This window comes from Callionymus lyra, chromosome 16 (assembly GCF_982586985.1).
Source record: "Callionymus lyra chromosome 16, fCalLyr1.hap1.1, whole genome shotgun sequence".
NCBI lineage: Eukaryota > Metazoa > Chordata > Actinopteri > Syngnathiformes > Callionymidae > Callionymus > Callionymus lyra.
In genome coordinates, this window is record NC_141833.1 from 6,797,194 (window position 1) to 6,817,263 (window position 20,070).

At 37.1% G+C, this 20,070-nt stretch overlaps 2 protein-coding genes across 3 annotated transcripts; one reads left to right on the plus strand and one right to left on the minus strand.

The window, feature by feature from the left end:
* Positions 1–385: 385 nt before the first annotated feature.
* On the minus strand, positions 386–5,924 carry ints15 (integrator complex subunit 15). 2 transcript variants are annotated; one of them, XM_087810952.1, is made up of 8 exons: positions 5,841–5,924; positions 5,195–5,395; positions 3,439–3,660; positions 2,323–2,488; positions 1,977–2,251; positions 1,684–1,921; positions 1,356–1,395; positions 386–644 (listed from the first exon to the last, which is right to left on the minus strand). In XM_087810952.1, the coding sequence occupies exons 2-8, from the start codon at positions 5,387–5,389 to the stop codon at positions 446–448; spliced, it is 1,335 nt and encodes a 444-aa protein (XP_087667078.1). In that variant the 5' UTR covers positions 5,390–5,395; positions 5,841–5,924; the 3' UTR covers positions 386–445. The 2 variants fall into 2 exon arrangements, with proteins under 2 accessions (XP_087667078.1, XP_087667079.1); XM_087810953.1 differs by having other exon boundaries at positions 5,899–5,922.
* Positions 5,925–7,549: 1,625 nt separating this feature from the next.
* rgs11 (regulator of G protein signaling 11) lies at positions 7,550–19,470 on the plus strand. The gene is made up of 17 exons (XM_087810519.1): positions 7,550–7,612; positions 7,730–7,826; positions 7,961–8,011; positions 9,811–9,917; positions 10,015–10,066; positions 10,126–10,184; positions 10,259–10,335; positions 10,395–10,476; positions 13,218–13,286; positions 13,594–13,617; positions 13,686–13,747; positions 14,036–14,149; positions 15,600–15,715; positions 15,796–15,883; positions 16,011–16,149; positions 19,075–19,157; positions 19,308–19,470. Exons 1-17 carry the CDS (start codon positions 7,550–7,552, stop codon positions 19,417–19,419), a joined length of 1,395 nt encoding a protein of 464 aa, XP_087666645.1. The 3' UTR covers positions 19,420–19,470.
* Positions 19,471–20,070: the final 600 nt, after the last annotated feature.

Below are 20,070 nucleotides of genomic sequence, written 5' to 3' on the forward strand. Positions count from 1 at the left end.
AAACCTTTTTCATCATGTAAAGATCACAACTGGCTGATGCAATTCTCTTCCGGGATGTGACGCTCAGAGTGAGATCTGATCGTCTTCTTCTGCCGTGTGAAGCGAACAGATATGGTATCTTTCTCAAAACACGCTCGGGTGCTGGGCAAGGCTACGAATAACTTTTTGACTGATCGTTGATGACGTGGGAGTTCATGCTGCTGCAGAGGTGATCATTTTCTCACCTTTTAATTATTAAAAAATATATATATATTACTAAAAATAACTCATAAATAGCGACTATATCATTTTCTGAGCAAATCACTTGTCAAGGGATTTTTTTTAGCGAATGAAAGCAAAACACTGACATCTAGTGGTCAATATGGAAACAACAAGGCAGTAACGTAAAAAAATATTTATTGGACACATTTTCATCGTCTCTAGATCTGTATCAACGAGCCAACCTTCAGTGAGCGGGTCTGAAGGGGAACGGGATCCCGGTCATAAAAGTTTGAGCGGGGAACTGGGCGTGCGAGGGGGCGAGAGGTGCGTGTGGGGGGTGTGAGGGGATCGGGGAGTGACCCGCATGTGGACTGAAGGCCAGCGGTGGAGTGTGGATGTTGTTGTAGTAGATGACTGGACCCGACAGAACCAGCTGAAGCAAACTGGATAGACACATACACAGAGAGATTAAATTGAATGTTTCAATAAAGATAAATTATTTGTGGAAGCAGATAAAACTGGACATAAAGTTTCATAGTTTTAGGTAAGAAACTGATTTTAAAAATATTGTTACTCAAAGTCTCATAGTGAACTAAATCTCAGTCTGAAATGTCTAAGTCTTGTTTTTTAAACATTGAAGAGATTGAAAACATTTCATTAACCCTTTGTTCTCAGGCCTTCTGGTCACCTTGACCCTGAGATAATACAAGGGTTAAATGTCAACTAATCTGAAAACCTAAATCTCAGCGAAAAAGAGGCTACGAGAGCGAAGTACATTATGATGTAATAATTGGCTTCACTCCTCCAGCCAGCTGTAATCACGCCTCGCTTTGTTTATACAACGAGTCCCTTGGAGGTGGAGACTTCTGGGATTGATGACGATTGGTGACAAACCTTGATGTTTGACCAATCACAGCAGAGTGGGCGGGGTTAAGGTAAACAAGATTTAATCTACAAAAAAATGAGTGTTTTTCAGTGGGCAGAGCTTCAACACATTTTCTATTGTTAATATTTCAATGAAAAGAGAGTTTTGTTCAAACAGACACATACTGATGAATACAATAGAGTCCAACATCTATTTAAGACACACTTAAATCAACAGTTGAACGTTAAGATTCTTCTTAAGCAGTAAGTAAAATAAAACAAAGGCTTACTTGTTGTGTGGAAGGCGGGAACAGATGGAGCGAAGGTCTTCTGCAGAGACAAACGACAGAACTGTTGTTTAATAAAACAATTCGTATTTAAATTATTTAAATTTTTTCCGATTGATTTCATTTTGAACAATTTTCGACTCATGTATTTTAACAACAGTAGTTCATTTTCATATTATTAAGAGACTTCAAGATCTTGTTTCAAGTGTTCATGCACAAAATTGGTAAAGGTGAAACCGAGAATGGCATTGCAGTTCCATTATTTTAACACTAGGGGGAGCCAGAAACTCTACTTAAAATCCTAGGGATTCGGTGTTTAACCTGCCCTCACCTCGGGAGCAGAGCAGAGCTCCGTTGGCCATGGCCACCTGCAGAGCCTGGGCCAGTCGATCCAGAGCCAGCTGCGACGGATGGTGAACGTCGGACGACGACGTGTGGATATGTTTATCCGCCTGGTCCAACAGTCGGGAAAGGTCGGAGGTCAACGAGGCCAGGGACTCCAGCTGCAGCAGCGCGAGGCGTCCAAAGAGGCCTTTTTCGTTCAGTATGTTGGGCAGAAGCATCATGACCTGAGGAAGAAGACGTTTTTAATAAACGATACAAACAGATTTAAACTTCATTTACCTGTAAAACACTGAGGTGGAGCCCCGAGAAAAGGGGGCCGACCTCCGGCTCGCTCCCGGCGCTGCCGTTCGTCAACCCTTTCTTGTAGCGCTTATACACCAGCGGCGCCTTGACGCACCAGCGCATCAAACCTCCTAGCGGCGTGGCCTCCAGGGAGCTGATTGGCTGGCTGCTGGGGAGAGGCGCGTTCAGGAAGCTGATCAAGACAACGTGAGGATCTTCTTGGATCCACGACACGATCATCTGGAGTAACTCTAGAGGGGGGGTCAGCTCCTCTGTCGGGGAGGAAAAGGAAGCAATGATAACGATTCTGTTTCACAGATGATCACGTGATCTATCAAATTACCCGACGTGAGGTCGTAGAGCGTGGTGACGGCGGCGATGAACTGGCAGCAGAAGCGAGGACTTGAGCTGTGGATGTTCTGAAGGGTGGACACTGAGCCCGGTAACATGCTGCAGTAGTCGTCCACCAGCACCTGAGCCAGCCGCACACAGTACACTCGATGGGTTCTCTGGGAGGAGAAATCACGACATTAGGACTGAATTATAAAAGCAATGACTCTGTGATTTGACCACTTATCCATTTAACTAAATAAAAAATGTTGTATTTTAGGTGAAAAGGCGGATGATATACAGTATCCAAAAAAATCCAAAAGTCTTTCTTATCATTTATATTTTTCACAGACATGGAAATTAAAAAAATGGCTTTCACGAATCCAAAATAAAACCAACATTTTAGAATTATTAAGCATTTGTAACCAAAATATAGTTAAACATTTCCAAAGAAAGTGAACGACTAGTGAAGTTATATATATGTTTATATTATCTTGTCTTACATATAATAATAATAATAATAATAATAATTTATTGTATACAATATTGATTGCTGGTTATTTTATGTTATATTCATTTTAATTTATGTATTTAGTTTTATGGTAATGCGTCTTGTTTTATTTATGTATATATAGTATTTTATTGTATTTATTTAATTCATATTATTTCATTTTTATATTATTTAAAGCCACCACAAAAAATGCATTTACAACACTGGGATATATAGTTTTCTGACTCTGATGTTGTTTATATTAAAACCATTTCACCCAGTCTTCTTTATACAGTTTTCTTTCATCTTAATTTATAGGCAAGTCTCTCCATTGTGTCTGTGGTTTTAGTGTCTTAATCCACTGACTCACTTTAGTAGTTGGTTTTAACCAGTCGTTCGTTATGCCTTTCTTCCTCTTTTTGTACAATCCCCTACAAATGTCCAAGATATTTCCCAACACCACTTGTATTTTCCATTCAATTCCACGTCTAAATTGGAGTCACTTCCCCATTTCCTTTCCCCCACATATTCTATAAATATAATGTAGTTTTGTTTCTTTATTGCAAAAAAAAAGTGTCTTTTATCTGCTTGATTTAGAAAAACTATATATGCAGTTCCAATTCTCACGGGAACGCTCACCTGTAACCACGTCGCAGCGCATTCCAAGATGGGAACTCTACCGACAGCGACTGCCATGGAGACCAGCTTGCTCAGCAGACCCATGCGGCTCTCGTCCGCCTGGTTCCCCTGGAGGTTGAAGAGCGCCGAGAACATGAGCTGCCGCACAGCGTCGCGACTCTGCTCCTGGAAGCAGCTGCACATGATCTCCAGGAGCTGGAGTTCCTGCAGGGCACTCATCCTCTGGAAGACAAATAAATATAGTTCAACTGAGAAGTAGGTTTCATGTGGTCCTCATGAGGCCACAGTTCAACTATAAAAATGATCAGTTACAAATGCTTCTGATGGCCATCAATGTTATTATTTCACTCATTTTAGCAGAAAAATATCTTTATTTGAAGACCCTTTCTCTTTTTTCTTCTTGTTCTCTCCCCTTTTTGGGGGGAATGTTTATGAAAATAACAGATTACACATCATATTGCTACATTTTATGTATTTAAAATCAAATATTGCACAGCAAAACAACAAATTTAGTTTATTTTACGATTTCATGGCATAATAAAACTTGTTGCAAAATATGTTAATTAATATGTAAATTAAAATAAATTGAAAATTAAATGTGGAGGTGTTGAGTGTGGATGTTGTTATAGTAGATGACTGGACCAGACAGAACCAGCTGAAGCAAAACTTCAAAAAAACACACATAGAAAGACCAACGTTTAAGAAATGAATCAAATCAAATGTTCTAATAAAGACAAATTATTTGTATAAGCAGATAAAATTGGACATAAAGTTGAATTCCTTCCTCTTTTGTAGAATCCCCTACAAATTTCCAACACATATTCCAACACCACGCATATTTTCAACGTTTAATTCCACGTCTTATTCGGAGTCACTTCCCCACTTATTCTTTAAATAAAATGTAGATTCCTTTCTTTATTGGAAAAAAAATATAAAGTATTTTACCTGCTTGATTTAGAAAAAAATATATAGGCAGTTCAAATTACCTAGCGTGCAATCAAAGGGTTAAGTTTTTCCCATCATATTGAATCTTTTATTTGTCCCTTCTTCAGAGTTCCTACAGCTCAAAGCATTCAAGACATTGTAAGACTTTTTAAATACCATTTAGATTTAAATTTAAAAACAATTTGACAATCAATCAAAGCAGAAGAATTACAAAAATAAAAACACATTCCTTGATTTTCTGGAACTCCTGTTGTGTTATCAGTTTTACCTTGATCTTTAAAGTATATACTTTATTGAATATTGTTTTGATTGTTTAAGCACTTTGTGACCCTGGTCTGGAAAAGCGCTATATAAATAAAAATTACTTACTTACTTACTTAATTACAAAGATTTGGGGACAAATGTTTATTTTAAAATAAAGTAAACATGAGTTTTTTTCCACGGAAAAAAACTTGATTTTTAAAAGAATCCTGCATAAAATACACAATGCCTCATGAACATAAGAAAATAATCAATGAATAAAAAGTCTTTTTTTAAAAGCTTACTTATAATGTGTCATCACAGCGTTGAAAAATAAATAAATATATACATTATGATTCGAATTTAAACCTTGTATTTAGATACATTAATTGAATGCCTTTTGAAAGTTTGAATTTTTCTTTCTTTTGGCTTGACAGGCCCTTCCTTACATCAATCAAAGTATATATTGTGGTGAAGAAATCTTACTGCCCGTCCTTGAAGTAGTCAAGTTAAATAAACTAATGCATGTGGTGTTGTTGTAAGATTTTAAAAACAAAAAAGATTGTCTAACCCTTGCTGTTGCGTTTCTGTCCTTGGGTGAGTGCAGGATGAACTCCTCCACCAGGTCTAGGGTTTTGGCATCGACCTGAGGGGGTTGTCTGCCCGACTGGACCAGATTGCTGATGTAGATGTCCAGGTGGTAAAGAAGCTCCTTGGCAGCACTGAGAACATCTCTGGGCAGCAGCGACTGGCGGATGTCACCCATCTCCACCTGAATCAAAAATAAGAATAAACCATGAGTCATTTCTTGGATTATATCCCAAATAATAATAATTCGAATTAAAACACAATGAAAACACGTCAGTATTTTGATAAATTATTTTCTTGAAGATAAAAAAAAATGCATACATCAAAACGATGTTTACAACAAAAGACAACAATTCAAGGGCAAAAAATAATTTTATCGTTCAATTCATGTAAACCACGATTTATCATTGCATTCAAAATGTGTTCTCGTCGCAGTTATACTTAAATTTAAGCTTTTTAAAGCGATATTTGGGTTTAAAATACAGATTTGTTTTACTTTTACTTTGAGCTACACTTGCTCCACAGCTACTGTTAGCCTCTGCTAGGTGGAGAAACGGTTTCTGTTACAGTAAATATCAGGTTAGGAACCATAAAAATTGCATTTTAAAATGAAGCATGTGAAAACTTACCTAGTAGAAAGATTGTTAACAGATAAATGAACCGGTCAGGATGATAGAGTGGACTTACAAGCAACGACGTCCGCTCACTTCCGGTTTGACGGCAACCGAAGAGGGACAAAAAAAGGGCAAATCGCAATAAACACCCTTTGTGTTAACGTTGATAGATGTCATAATAATTTGAGTGAATTAATGATGTAAAAAAAACAGCAATAATAATATTATAAATAATATTTAATACATTAATAGTTTTGCTTATATTTTACATTTAGGACAGTTATTTATTACTTAACATCAAGAAATATAACAATTATTACCATGTATTTCATTTCATTGTATGTCCCTAAATTATCCTCATAATAATAAATAAATAATATACTTTAATGATCTCCGCAGAGAAATGCACATTCTTAGCAGCGACAGTATAGAGCTTAAACTGTTTTGCACATGTAAAATAAAAAATCTTTTGTCATTTCAAACGCTTAAAATAACGAGTTTGGGTGAGACCATTTGGTGAATTTTAATTTGTTTATCATGATTTATTTTTTTGGCAGGTTTCAAACGATGAGAAAACGCCTTTTTTTGCACACAAAGCTACTATGGTTATTTTTAATCTACATTATAATAAACTTGAATTGTGATAAAAAAAAAAAGCGAACTTCTCGTTCGTCTTAATGGCTCAAGGTACCCTGAAGTTCTGCAAGAAGTCCTAAATTTAGGTTTATATACCAAAATGCAGATCAGATACGTCTGAACAGTTATTTGTAAAATATATAACACAGAATGGAATATCTCAATTGTCAAAGATCAACATTGTTCTGACAGTGCAGTGGAAGGACAGTCTGTTCAGTCTCTCTACACCCCCGGCAGCAAACAATTCACACAATGAAACACATGCAATTTGGAATGAAAACAAAGAAAATAAAATAAACAATATGAATCAAATAAATCACCTGGATAAATAAAAAAGGAATAAAAAATAATTACAGCAAAAATACAATTAATTCACACTGCAAACTTAGATTTTGGACTTGATTTAACTCTGTAATGTGACATAATAACATAAAATAATTGTCCAACATGAGTCTGAATAGAGAATAAATGGTTGGAATTAAAGGTTTAGAATCTTTTCATTGACACAAGTACATTCAAACAATTTAAAACATGACATTAAACCTTTAATACTGACTAAACACACTATACTTAGTAATGTAATGTAATATAAGTAATAAGTAATGGATATTTTCAATTACTTATTACTATTGGAGAAAAAAAATGCAACATTGACAAACAACCCAATATTTTCGATAGGAATTAAATCAATATTTTACGACAGGATACATTTTTAATTAAATAAGAGGGAGAAAATAAACGAATTGTTAACATGCATTTAAACGGGTTTAAAACCGGTTGAAATACTGTATATATTTATATTTTAAGTAATTCTTATTTGTATACACATGACAGTGAAGCAGCTTTAGGCAGCTTTAATAAAAGTATACAGGTTTTAGTGACAGAAAATAGTGTCGCTTGTAGAAACTGTATATGACAACCTGAAAAGAATAAAAAAATAAATCTAATCCCTTCTGAGGTCAGCGGGGGCGCGCTTGTCGGCAACGCGCGCGGCCGATGAGGCGGAAACAGCGGCGCGCGCGCTCCCGACAACAGCACTTCAGACTTTGCACTTTTCTCCAGTGGTCCCGTCGAGCGCAGCAGCAAAGATGACCATCAACACTGTGACCAAAGGAGGCTGGCAGCGCGAACAAATGGCGTGTTTCCGGAAGGTAAGCTCGCATCTCGAGATGATGGATCAGTTGAATCCACACAACAACAACAACAAAAAGTCGGTGTTTTATTTTGAGTTTTTTTTATCAAAAGTGAGTTTTTCTCGTTGATAAAAGATGGAGAAAGTGATCGTGGCCATGCAGGACCCCGACATGGGGATGAAGATGAGGAACCAGAGGCTGCTCATCACCGTCATCCCACACGCCATGACAGGTGCTGATGAGAGAGATGATGAACTTCTATTTGGAGATCCCCACCACCCCCTTCCTCCTCCTCTTCACGTGTAATGCACTAAATAATTTAGAAAGAGAAAGTTTCTCATCTTCTGCCGTCTCTGGTGTCGACAGGGCAGGACATCATCCAGTGGCTGGTCCATAAATACAACATCCAGGAGGAAGGTAGGTCTCCAGAGGAAGCCAGGTGTTGCCAGGATATGGTGTTTTTTCCACCTGGAGTGTTTCCAACCAAGAGGTGAAGCACCTGCAGGGCCCGAGGTTTGATTGAATCCACCGGTGGAGACGTGACCCCGGGAGAACCCCCCCCGATGACTAATTTAGAAGTCCTCTGGTGAGCGAGGGCTGGAGAAGGGGAAAGTGCAGAGTCAGGTCTCCAGGAGGAGCGAGCCCGAGAGTTTATTAAAATGCATGGCAAGGCTTTTTTTTTGAAGCTTCTGTCACTCATGGACGAGGAGATGATTCATCACTTCATCGCCAGGAAACACTTCAAAACATGAAGTTTAAAGTTTCACCGCAGTTTGCTTCTGTGATAAGATGCATCGTCAGCGTTATCTTCTTTAATTCACATTATCAAGAGATGATTTTATTCAGTAAAAATATTGATTTAAACAGTTTTTATTGTAAATTATGTGACATTGACATACACAGTTAAACAGAGGAATAGACAAACATCTTTTTAACACATTTAACCTCTTTTTTCTTTTAATTTTTAACCATAAACACACAATTAATAATGCAATAAAATACTGTATGGGTCATTCTACGAAACCAGTTCATGCGCTTTGTGACCCTGGTCTGTGAAAAGTGCTTTACAAATATAAATTACTTACTTAATTTCTTTTCTTTTTCTAATCACAGCCTCTTAACTGTATTAATGTGGCCGTCATGAGGTCCAAACTCACAGTTAGTTTTTCTATTATTTGAAACTTATCTCTAAATAGGACTGTATGGTTTTTGCTTCAGAAGTTTTGTCATTTTTAAAGAGATTTAAGGGAATGTAAAAAAAAAAAAAAAAAAAAATCATTGATAAATAAGTGCTTTTATATCATTTATTTTAGATATAAAATAATAATTGTATCATATTTAGCTTGATTTTATTCATTCATTTTGTTCTTTCCGCTCCTTTTTCACTTAATGGCCCCTCACAACAGCCGCTATGTAAAATGTGGCCCCTGACGAAATTTAATTTAATACAAGTGATTTTTCTTTTATTTAATTTTGTTTCTTTTTTTTTACACCTGGTAACACATTCAATTTGAGATACAGTGCATAATGATATTCAATGTTTTTTATTCATAAAAATGGCTTCTAATTTTACATTAAATTTAATTTTTATTTGGATCTTTTCAGAATTGAGATTGAACTACAAAATGTGTTACAAGATGGTGAATTTCTACTGCTATCACTGACTAGCTTACCTAACTAGTCAACGAAAAAAATAATCTTCGAAATCATTTCCTCTTCGATAAAGTGATTCTATGACCAAGCTTAATCATTCTTCTAACTACCAAAGAGTTCAAAATAACTTACCCGGGAACTTGTCTGCTCGAGACCTTGGCTCCTGAAAAGGTTTTCAATGTTGCCTTTCAATCTGTGATGTCGGTTAAAGAAACAGTGTCTATGTAATACCAAGAAAATGGACAGGACTGGATAGATTTACCCAAATGTTAAGAACATATCTTGATACTTTTAATTCTGAAGTACAAGACTAAGGACTATGATGTTTGCTGATGATATAGTCACTTGTATGTGGGGACATTAGAGGAAGTGTGATGTTGTGTTCGAGTATTGACCGAGATCAAGAAGAGAGTGCAGCCAGAGAGGACAATATCTACGTAGGAACACCTGAAAGTGGGTCATTGTTTTATTCATCATGTCGTGTCCTACTTCAGCGTTTGTTATTACTGTTTAATACCACAGTTATAGACGTGTATTAATAAACATCCATGTTGTCCCCGCAGAGGCTCTTCACCTCGGGATGATGCTGGTCCGGTACGGCTACATCTACCCCCTCAAAGAACCCAGATCCCTCGTGATGCGCCCGGACGAGACCCCGTACCGCTTCCAGGTGTCGTTCGAATCCTTGCTAGACATCGAAACCTACGACCCTTCCACCCACCTGTCACTCCTAGAATCCTCATCCTTGCTTTTTTAATTTCCCCCAGACTCCGTACTTCTGGACCAGCACGCGATGGCCCGCCACGGAGCTGGACTACGGTGAGGAAACAAACTTGAGACTTAAACTTTAAATTGACACATCTTTTATCGCCCTCTAGCGATCTACCTGGCCAAGAAGAACATACGAAAACAAGGGGAGCTGATGGAGTACGAGAAGGTGTTTTATTTTATTTTTTGGCTCGGATTTGGTCCCTTTTTTTCGAGTGTTAACAAACCCTCTCCTGGCTCCAGGAGCGCTACAGCGTGCTACACAAAAGAATCAACCACCAGTGGGACTTTGTGGTGATGCAAGCGCGGGAGCAACTCAGGTATCGTCCCCGCAACCCTTTAGACTTGCTGAGCCACTGGGACTGTGATTGGTCTGCAGAGCATCCAAGCAGAGACGCAAGGCGGATCGGATCGTTCTGGAATGTCAGGAGCAGGCGTACTGGCTCATCAACAGACCGCCGGTAGGTCTTCACCATACGCTGTTGGGAGTCGAGGAGGAAATGTTAAAAAAAGTGTTTTTTAATCTCATTGCGATGTTCTCATAAAACAGTTCTGTGTAATTGTAATTGTAGTTTTTAGTTAGAAGCTAGTCGGGCAGTTTTGTTTTACCCATCTGAGCACAGAGGCTGCTCAGTCCTACAACACCAGCAAAACAATGGTTGGACTAGGTAGTAGAATACCACTGTAATAGACGTTATAGACTTTTAGTTAGTTATATTACTTCAGGAGCCTTGCGGAGTAATACTACAGAGAATTGCAGAGTAATACTAGAAACCCTTGTGGAGTAATACTACAGGGAATTGCAGAGTATTACTAGAAACCCTTGTGGAGTAATACTACAGATAATTGCAGGGTAATACTAGAAACCCTTGTGGAGTAATACTACAGATAATTGCAGAGTAATACTAGAAACCCTTGTGGAGTAATACTACAGATAATTGAAGAGTAAAACTAGAAACCCTTGTGGAGTAATACTACAGAATATTGCAGAGTAATACTAGAAACCCTTGTGGAGTAATACTACAAGGAATTGCAGAATATTACTACATACCCCTGTGGAGTAATACTACAGAGAATTGCAGAGTAATACTAGAAACTCTTGTGGAGTAATACTACAGAGAATTGCAGAATAATACTTTAAACACTTTGTGGAGTAATACTACAGCGATTTGCAGAGTAATATTTCAAACGCTTTGTGAAGTAATACTACACAGAATTTCAGAGCAATACTACAAACCCTTCTGGAGTAATACTACAGAGAATTGGGTAGTTATAATTTGGAGCTTTGTGGAGTAATACAGCAAAGTTTCGCAGAGTAATACTATGGACCCTTGAGGAATAATGCTACGAGCCTTGTGGAGTAATACTACAGAGCCTTGTGGAGTAATACTATAGTTCTGTGTAATTGTAGTTGTAGTTTTTAGTTAGAAGCTAGTCGGGCAGTTTTGTTTTACCCATCTGAGCACAGAGGCTGCTCAGTCCTACAACACCAGCAAACAATGGCTGGACTAGGTAGTAGAATACCACTGTTATAGACGTTTTAGACTGTTATATTATTTCAGGAGCCTTGCGGAGTAATACCACAGGTAATTGCAGAGTAATACTAGAAACCATTGTGGAGTAATACTACAGGGAATTACAGAGTAATACTAGAAACCCTTGTGGAGTAATACTACAGAGAATTGCAGAGTATTACTACAAACCTCTGTGGAGTAATACTACAGAGAATTGCAGAGTAAAACTAGAAACCCTTGTGGAGTAATACAGCAGGGAATTGCAGAGTAATACTAGAAACCCTTGTGGAGTATTACAGCAGAGTTTCGCGGAGTAATACTACAGACCCTTGTGGACTAATACTACAGACCCTTGCGGAGTAATACTACGAGCCTTGTGGAGTAACACTACAGAGTCTCGTGGAGTAATACTACGGAGCCTTGCAGAATAACACTGCGGACCCATGTGGAGTAGTACTACAGAGTGTCGCAGTAATACAACGGATCCTTGCAGAGTAATACTACGTAGCCTTGCGGAGTAATACTACAGAGTCTTATGGGGTAATACTGCAATGTTTTGTGGAATAATAATACACAGCCTTGTGGAGTAATACTACAGAGAATGGTAGTGTAATACTATGGAGCCTTGCGGAGTAATACTAAGGAAACTGGCAAGTTAATTCAATGGAGCCTCGTAGGGTTATACAATGGAGTCTCATAGAGTAATACTACGAGCCTCGTGGAGTAATATCACAGAGCCTTGCCGAGAAATACTACAGAGCCTCGCAGAGTAGTGCTACTGGCCTCGCGGAGTAATACTACGGAGCCTTGTGGAGTAATATAACGGATTCTTGTGAAATAATACTACAAAGTGTTGCGGAGTAATACTATGGCGCCTCAAGTATTAATACTACGGAGCCTCGTTGAGTAACACTATGGAGTCTCGCAGAATAATACTAAAGAACCTCGTGGAGTAATACATCTGAGCCGTGTGGTTCGGGAGTATTACCAACGTCGAACCAAAACATTGACACATTTTCGAGAACATGAACTTGATGAAAATTGGTTCGAGGTCAGTAAGTTCAACCAGAAAGAACACATACTGTAAAGTGTTTTGGTTTTTAATGTTTTGGTCTTTAATGTTTTGGTCTTGGCGTCATAGTGTTGCTGTGAAGATGAAGCGTGAAAAGACATATCGAAGGTAACGAGGGAGGGTTCATAAAGAAAATGTTATTTTTTTGTCTTCTGGCTCAGCTTCTTTTTTTTACCAGCCAAAATGTACCTAAGCTCCTTCTGTGATGTTCTTCTGCTGTTCCTCTCTTCCTCCTCCATGAAATATTCAACCTGGACGGTAAAAGCCTCGGCTAACAACTGCAGAAGGAGAGAAAGAGCGAGAGAGAGAGAGAGAGAGAGAGAGAGAGAGATAAAGATAGATAATAATTCGTGTCCGGTGCAGGACAAACAACACAAGTGTAGCAGAGACCAGAAGAAACGAAAAGGGAAAGACAAACTTCCTCTTATGAATTAGGAAGGAGGGAACGGACAAAAAGACAGACCTGGGAATAAAAGTCAGAGCCGGTGGAGTGGAAAGCTCGGGGATAAGTGCTTCCGTCACACACATATTCTCAGGAAGGAGAATAGAAAAAAAAACGCACACACACACACACACCAATGAACGTATTCAACAACAAACCTCTTCACTTTCACAGCCCGGGGTCCACAACGTGCTGGACATGGGTCTGGACCGGCCCAACAACTTCAATTTGCAAGTCCCGCTGGTCAGTGACATCATCACTTTTCCTTACTTCCTGTTGAGAGAATGATGTGATAATAATCCGTCTCATCTTTCTACCCCCCCCCCCCCCACGCCTCTTTATTCCGCTGCCCGGATGGCTTGAGAGTAAGTGCTGATGTCAGCTGAAATACAACAATCGCATTAAACTTGTATAACCGGAAAGAATTTGACTTCTTTTTACGACTCAATAAGTTGTTGTTTTGAAGTGGAACGTTTGTGAATTTTTTAACGAGCAGAACGTGACCTTACGTGACCCCCGTCTCTGTGTGTTTTTTCAAAAACAGCAATAGAACAGCGACTACTATAAACGAGAGGTGAACACATTTCAAAGTTGTGATGTCATGAGTTCATAAGTGATTTAAAATTGTTTTTGTTTCCTAAGATTGAAACTTGTAAACGAGCGCTCGGACGGAACCGTGTCAAGTCGTCCATCTGCCTGGAAGGGTGCGTGTCGTATCAGTGTTTGAACAACACACACACACACACACACACACATGCACGTCAGTTTCACTGCTCCCACTATTAAAGCCACTAATGGATGCTTCCTGAGGCAACTTGGAATTAATGGACATTACTCTTATGATCCGTTGCACTAATACAATAATACTGTGTGTGCATGTGTGTGTGTGTGTGTGTGTGTGTGTGTGTGTGTGTGTGTGTGTGTGTGTGTGTGTGTGTGTGTGTGTGTGTGTGTGTGTGTGTGTGTGTGTGTGTGTGCGCGTGCCTCTGCAGGTTTGTCAAATACAGCGAGCAGTACCAGACCCACGACCCCATTATGCAAGGCTGCCTTCCCAGTAATCCGTGGATCTCCGACGACACCGCCTTGTGGACGATGAATGCAGAAACGTGAGACGCACACACACACAAACAAACACACAACACTATATATTTACGCACACAAAATAAATGACAAGACCAAGGTAGAGACCAGTGAACTTAAAATTGTTTAAATGGAAATATTAATGGAAACTGTTGACATTTTATGGGGAGAATTTATGAAAGTCTTAACCCTTGTGTTATCTCAGGGTCAAGGTGACCTCGACAGGCCTGAAAACAAATGTGTTTGAGGTATCCCTTGTGTCATCTCTGGGTCAAGGTGAACAACCTCCCTGGCTTCCATAAGTACATATGCACAGGTGGAGGTTTTTCACTGTGACCGAGAGGCAACACAAGGGATAACTCAAACACATTTGTTTTCAGGTCTGTCGAGGTCACCTTGAACCTGTGATAACACAAGGGGTTAAGTAAAGGGTTAAGGTAAAGGGACCGTGGGCCATTTGCAGCCCTTGAGATGATATTCTGCAGGCCCTCAATTTGATGTCTACGTTTCTATAAGCAAGGGACTCAATCTTGTCAAAATATGACTCAAAACTGATACTTGAAATGGTGCCAGTGCCTAAACCAGTGTATAGTAAATAAATTATAATGATAGTAAGTAAGTAAGTAATAGTTATTTTGTAAAGAGCCTTTCTAGACCAGAGTCACGAAGTACTTGAACAATCAAAAACAATACACAGTTAAAATACATACTTTAAAAGGCACAAGACACATAAGACAAACACAGGAGTCCCAGGAATCAGGGAAAAGCCTGAACAAATAAAAATGTCTTCAGATGTTTCTTGAAGGAGTCAGTAGACTCCATCGCAGAACCATCAGTAGATTCTTATCCACAGACCTCAGAGCCCGAGCTGGGGTGTAAGGCTGGAGCAGATCACTGATGTAAGGAGGAGTCTGACCATGAATAGTTTTGAAAGTAAGAACCAGAATTTTTAAATTTATCCTGAAAGAAACTGGAAGCCAGTGAAGAGTGTTAAGGATCGGAGAAATGTGAGTTCTTCTACTAGAGCGGGTCAGAATTCTCGCTGCAGAGTTTTGTATTAACTGCAGATGAGACAGATCCTTCTTGTTTAGGCACGAAAATAAACTGTTACAATAGTCCAGACGAGAAGAAACAATTATAATAACAATTGAACTGTTTTAATTTCAAATGTTTTTAGCAGTTCTATTTCCAAAATATTTAAACAAAATACAACTTTGTGTAAAGTGTTACTATTGAGACAAACTTTTGTGTCATTGTAATGTAATGTTCTGTTTTTGAATTATTTGGGCCTAAACCGGACGTGAAATGAACGTCACTTACTCTAGTGTGACTTTGTTATTATATAAATCTATACAAGTCTTTTATCATTCTTAGAAAATAAAAGACAAAAAAGTGGTAGAAAGAATATTTGAAATATCGTGAAGCGGAAGTAGAGAAATGCGTGATCTTAACTTCAGGATATTCTTGTGTCTCCAGCGCTCCTACACCGACCAGACTCCGAGTGGAGCGCTGGAGCTTCAGCTTCATGGAACTTCTCAACGACACCATGGGCCGGAAGGAATTCATGACGTACCTGGAGAAAGAATTTAGTGGTAAGAAAATGAAAGCTTAAAATAACTCATTCATCTAGTTTTTACCAATTTTTCCTTCTTCTCTTTTTTTTTTTTACCAGCCGAGAACTTGTGCTTCTGGCAGGCCTGTGAAGACATTCGACACGGAGAGTCTTCCAGGATCTTAGAGAAGGTGGATGAGATTTACAAGTAGGTTTCCGCTGAAAATAAGATTGGATTCTGAGTTGAAGAAGTTGAAGATCTTATAACTTCACTGAAAACCTCCAAATGTGTTTTTTTACATGATGTATTCATCGTTTTCCTTTCGTGACTTCAGGAACTTCCTGGCTCCTGGAGCGGCGCGCTGGGTCAACGTGGACAGCAAGACCATGGACAAGACCCTGGAGGGGATCAGACGCCCTCATCGCTTCGTCATGGACGACGCTCAGATGCACATTTACTTCCTCATGAAGAAGGTCGAGGTTCTCTCTTCGCTGCGACATCCAATGAACAAACTCAAAAACATTTACAAATTTGGTAAACAAAATTACAAAACAATTAACAAAGGAACAAACTTAAACAAATTTACAAAATCTTGAAAAATATTTCATCCGATCGATTAAGGTTTAACTAATAACACACTCTTAAAATATATTTATAAAATTAAAATATCTACAAACTCTTTAAAGATATGCACAACAACTTTACGAACTAATTTACAAAGTAACACATGTACAAAATCTCAATTTGAACAGATTTACAAAATCCTAGAACTTAAATGACAAAGTCAAACAACTTTACAGAATCTTAAAACAAATGAATTAACTTTTGAAAGAAATTTACAAATTAGGTAAAGAAATTACAAAAAAATCAACAAATTAACAAACTCAAACAAATTTGCAAAATTTTGAAAAACAAATGTTATCCCATCGATTAAGGTTTAACACATAACAAACTCCTAAAACATATTCATAAAATCAGAATATGTACAAACTTTTAAAAGAAATGTACAACAACTACAACAACTATACAAACTATTTTACAAAGTAACACATGTACAAAATCTCAATTTAGAGAACATTTGAACAGATTTACAAAATCCTAGATCTAAATGAATTACTCAAACAAATTTACAGAATCTTGAAACAAATAAATGAACTTTTGAAAGAAATTTACAAATATGGTAAAGAAATTACAAAATAATTGACAAATTAATAAATTCAAACAAATTTGCAAAATCTTGAAAATATTTTATCCTATCAATTAAGATTTAACAAAACAAAAAATCTCTTAAACTCTTAAAACATATTTATAAAATTAAAATATCTACAAACTCTTTGAAGAAATGTGCAACAACTTTACAAACTATTTTACAAAGTAACACATGTACAAAATCTCAATTTAGAGAACATTTGAACAGATTTACACAATCCTAGATCTAAATGAATTACTCAAACAAATTTACAGAATCTTAAAACAAATTAATTCACTTTTGAAAGAAATTTACAAATTCGGTAAAGAAATTACAAAAAAAATAATGAATTAACAAACTCAAACAAATTTGCAAAATCTTGAAAAAAAAATGTTATCCTTTAGATTAAGGTTTAACACATAACAAACTCCTAAAACATATTCATAAAATCAGAATATGTACAAACTTTTAAACTTAACGTAGAACAACTTTACAAACTATTTAACAAAGTAACAAATGCACAAAATCTCAATCTAGAGAACATTTGAACAGTTTTACAAAATCCTAGAACTAAACATACTAACTCAAATTTACAAATTCAGTTTTACAAGTTATTTATCCCTTGTGTTATTTCAAAAGTCTAAAAACAAATGTGTTTGTAGTATCCCTTGTGTTGTATCTTGGGTCACATTGACCCAGAGACAACACAAGGGTTAACAAAAGTACAAACACTCAAAATCATTTAACATCATGATAAAAGAAAATATCCAAACTCTGAAACAATTGTAGAAACTTTGCAAAAAATGGGGGGAAAAGAATCTGGGACAAATGTACAAACTTTTGAAACAAAATGACGAATTCCTAAAAAAAAAAGAAGAAGAAGTCTTGAAAGGAATGATCTGAATCAGAAAATAAATGTAAAAACTAAAACAATTTCACAAAACTTTGTAACAAAATTACAAATTTATAACATCTTCATTAAAAAAATCTTGAAACTAATTTACAAAACCCTTAAAATTCAAACGACAAACTTAAACAAAATGTTGAAACAACTGCCCCAAGTCCAATTAGAATATTTTAAAACATATTTACAAATACTCAAAAAGGACTAAAAACTTCCCAAACAATGAGGGTTTCGGAAAAAAATAATAAAACATTTACAGAATTTTCCTATTTATAAGGACATTTACAAATTCATAAAACTTCTTATCTTTTAACTAATTAATTAAAAATCTTGAAACAACCTTTAAAATATTTGAAACAAATGTACAAATTCTGAATACAAATAGCAAATTGACAAACTTTGAAAACAAAAATAGATCAACACATTTTGGTGGTTTTGAAACTAATTCAAACCTTTAAACACATTTACAAACTCCTAAAAAAAATAATTATAAATGTATGTGAAAAGTTATGATAACAAATTACAAAATTTAGAAAAAAATGTGCAACATCTGGATAAAAATGTTAAATCTTTGAACTAAATAGCAAAATCTTGAAACAACTTTTTACAAATTAAAACAATGTAAAAAAAAAATTGAAACAATATTGTGACCAATTTACAAACTTGTTACTTATATTGTTACTATGTTTTGAGTTTTTTTTTCAGTTTTTTTTACTCCTCACATTACACCACAGGAATAATCGAAAAACCAAAGACTACTTAAATGCATGTTCCTTAAGTACACGACAAATTTGTAAGTAAGTAAGTAAGTAATATTTATTTATATAGCGCTTTTCGAGACCAGGGTCACAAAGCGCTTAAACAATCAAAACAATACTCAAAAAAGTACATACTTTAAAGATCCAGATAATACTGAGAACAACACAGGAGTTCGAGAAATTCAAGGAAAAGCCTGAACAAATAGAAACGTCTTAAGATGTTTCTTAAAGGAGTCAGTAGATCCATCAAGCGCAAAGAGAGAGGAAGATTGTTCCAAAGCTTAGGAGCAACAGCCTGAAAAGATTTCTCTCCTCTGGTCCTGAACCGTGTGCGTGGAACCATCAGTAGATTCTGATCCACAGACCTCAGAGCCCGAGCTGGGGTGTTTTTTTTGCATTATCCACATATATGAATCAGGCATTTAAGAGTAATATTATGTTATACTTTGATATATTGTATAGTGTTCTACTACGTTTATCCTAGAGAAGTATTTTTTATTAATTTCGTCAACCATCTCCATCTCTCGTTTTTATTTGAATCTCTCAGGATTCTTACCCACGATACCTAAAATCCGACCTGTACAAGAACAAACTGGCTCAAGCGATCGTTCCACAGGAGACCAAGAAAAGGTGAGAAATATAATCAAAGTTTAATGACAATTAACGAGAAACTAAAGAAAATAATGTTAATATGAATTTAGTACATTTTGAAAATGAATGAAACCATGTTTTTTAATGTAAAAATGAGTATGAAACGCTCACTAACCTCTTTTGTCTCAGTGTGTTTCCCTTCATGAGGCGTCAGCGACACTCCAGCCCGTCGCCTGCTCAGGCCGCCGCTCGTGCATCATCGGAGAACAAGGCAGGAAACAACTCCACCGGCTGCTCCTGAATCAGCTCCTCGCGTCCGTCTTCTGCCGTCAACCTTCCAGCTCTAGATCCACCACCTGTCGTAGAAAACCTCAGCAGGAACACGTCGCCTACCAAAAACATCTTCATCACGTCATGAACACTTCAGACAGAAGCTCATCTGTCGCTCCTGCTTAAATGTTTTGTTTTTTTTATTTCAATAAAATACATGCATGTCATTTATCCGTCACATTCCGTGTGTGGCGTCGTTTCTTACCGCCATCTTGTTTTGACGTTCTACTTTCATGTCACACGTGATGATACACGAGTGTTCCTGAAGTCAAGATCACGCTTTTCTCTACTTTTTTAGATAAAATAATTCATTTTCTTTTTTTTCATAATTAAATTGCAAATATTTGGGGTTTGTTCATTTTTGTGTTAATTAAATTTTTCACCACTAGATGGCATCCTCAGAAGCTATGGAAACAATTAAATCCTGCGAGATCCCAGCAATGACTGAGGACAAGAGGATACAGTGGACTCCAGCAGCTTTTAAAGCTGATGTTTGGACATATCTTGGTTTCAAAACAAATGAAAGCAGTTACGACTTCGTAAAGAAGTAAATTCTGCTACAACAGAGTCAAGTACTCGGACAATACTACAAATACATCCTTGTTACTACAGTATCACAATA

Coding starts and splice junctions, on each gene's coding strand:
- rgs11 (XM_087810519.1), top strand. CDS start 7,550: ATGACCATCAACACTGTGACCAAAGGAGGCTGGCAGCGCGAACAAATG. Junction 14,150..15,599: donor TGGACGATGAATGCAGAAAC/GTGAGACGCACA, acceptor TTGTGTCTCCAG/CGCTCCTACACCGACCAGAC. Junction 15,884..16,010: donor AAGGTGGATGAGATTTACAA/GTAGGTTTCCGC, acceptor TCGTGACTTCAG/GAACTTCCTGGCTCCTGGAG.
- ints15 (XM_087810952.1), bottom strand. CDS start 5,389: ATGGGTGACATCCGCCAGTCGCTGCTGCCCAGAGATGTTCTCAGTGCT. Junction 1,922..1,976: donor TCCACCTCAGTGTTTTACAG/GTAAATGAAGTT, acceptor CTTCTTCCTCAG/GTCATGATGCTTCTGCCCAA. Junction 1,396..1,683: donor AGCTCTGCTCTGCTCCCGAG/GTGAGGGCAGGT, acceptor TTGTCTCTGCAG/AAGACCTTCGCTCCATCTGT.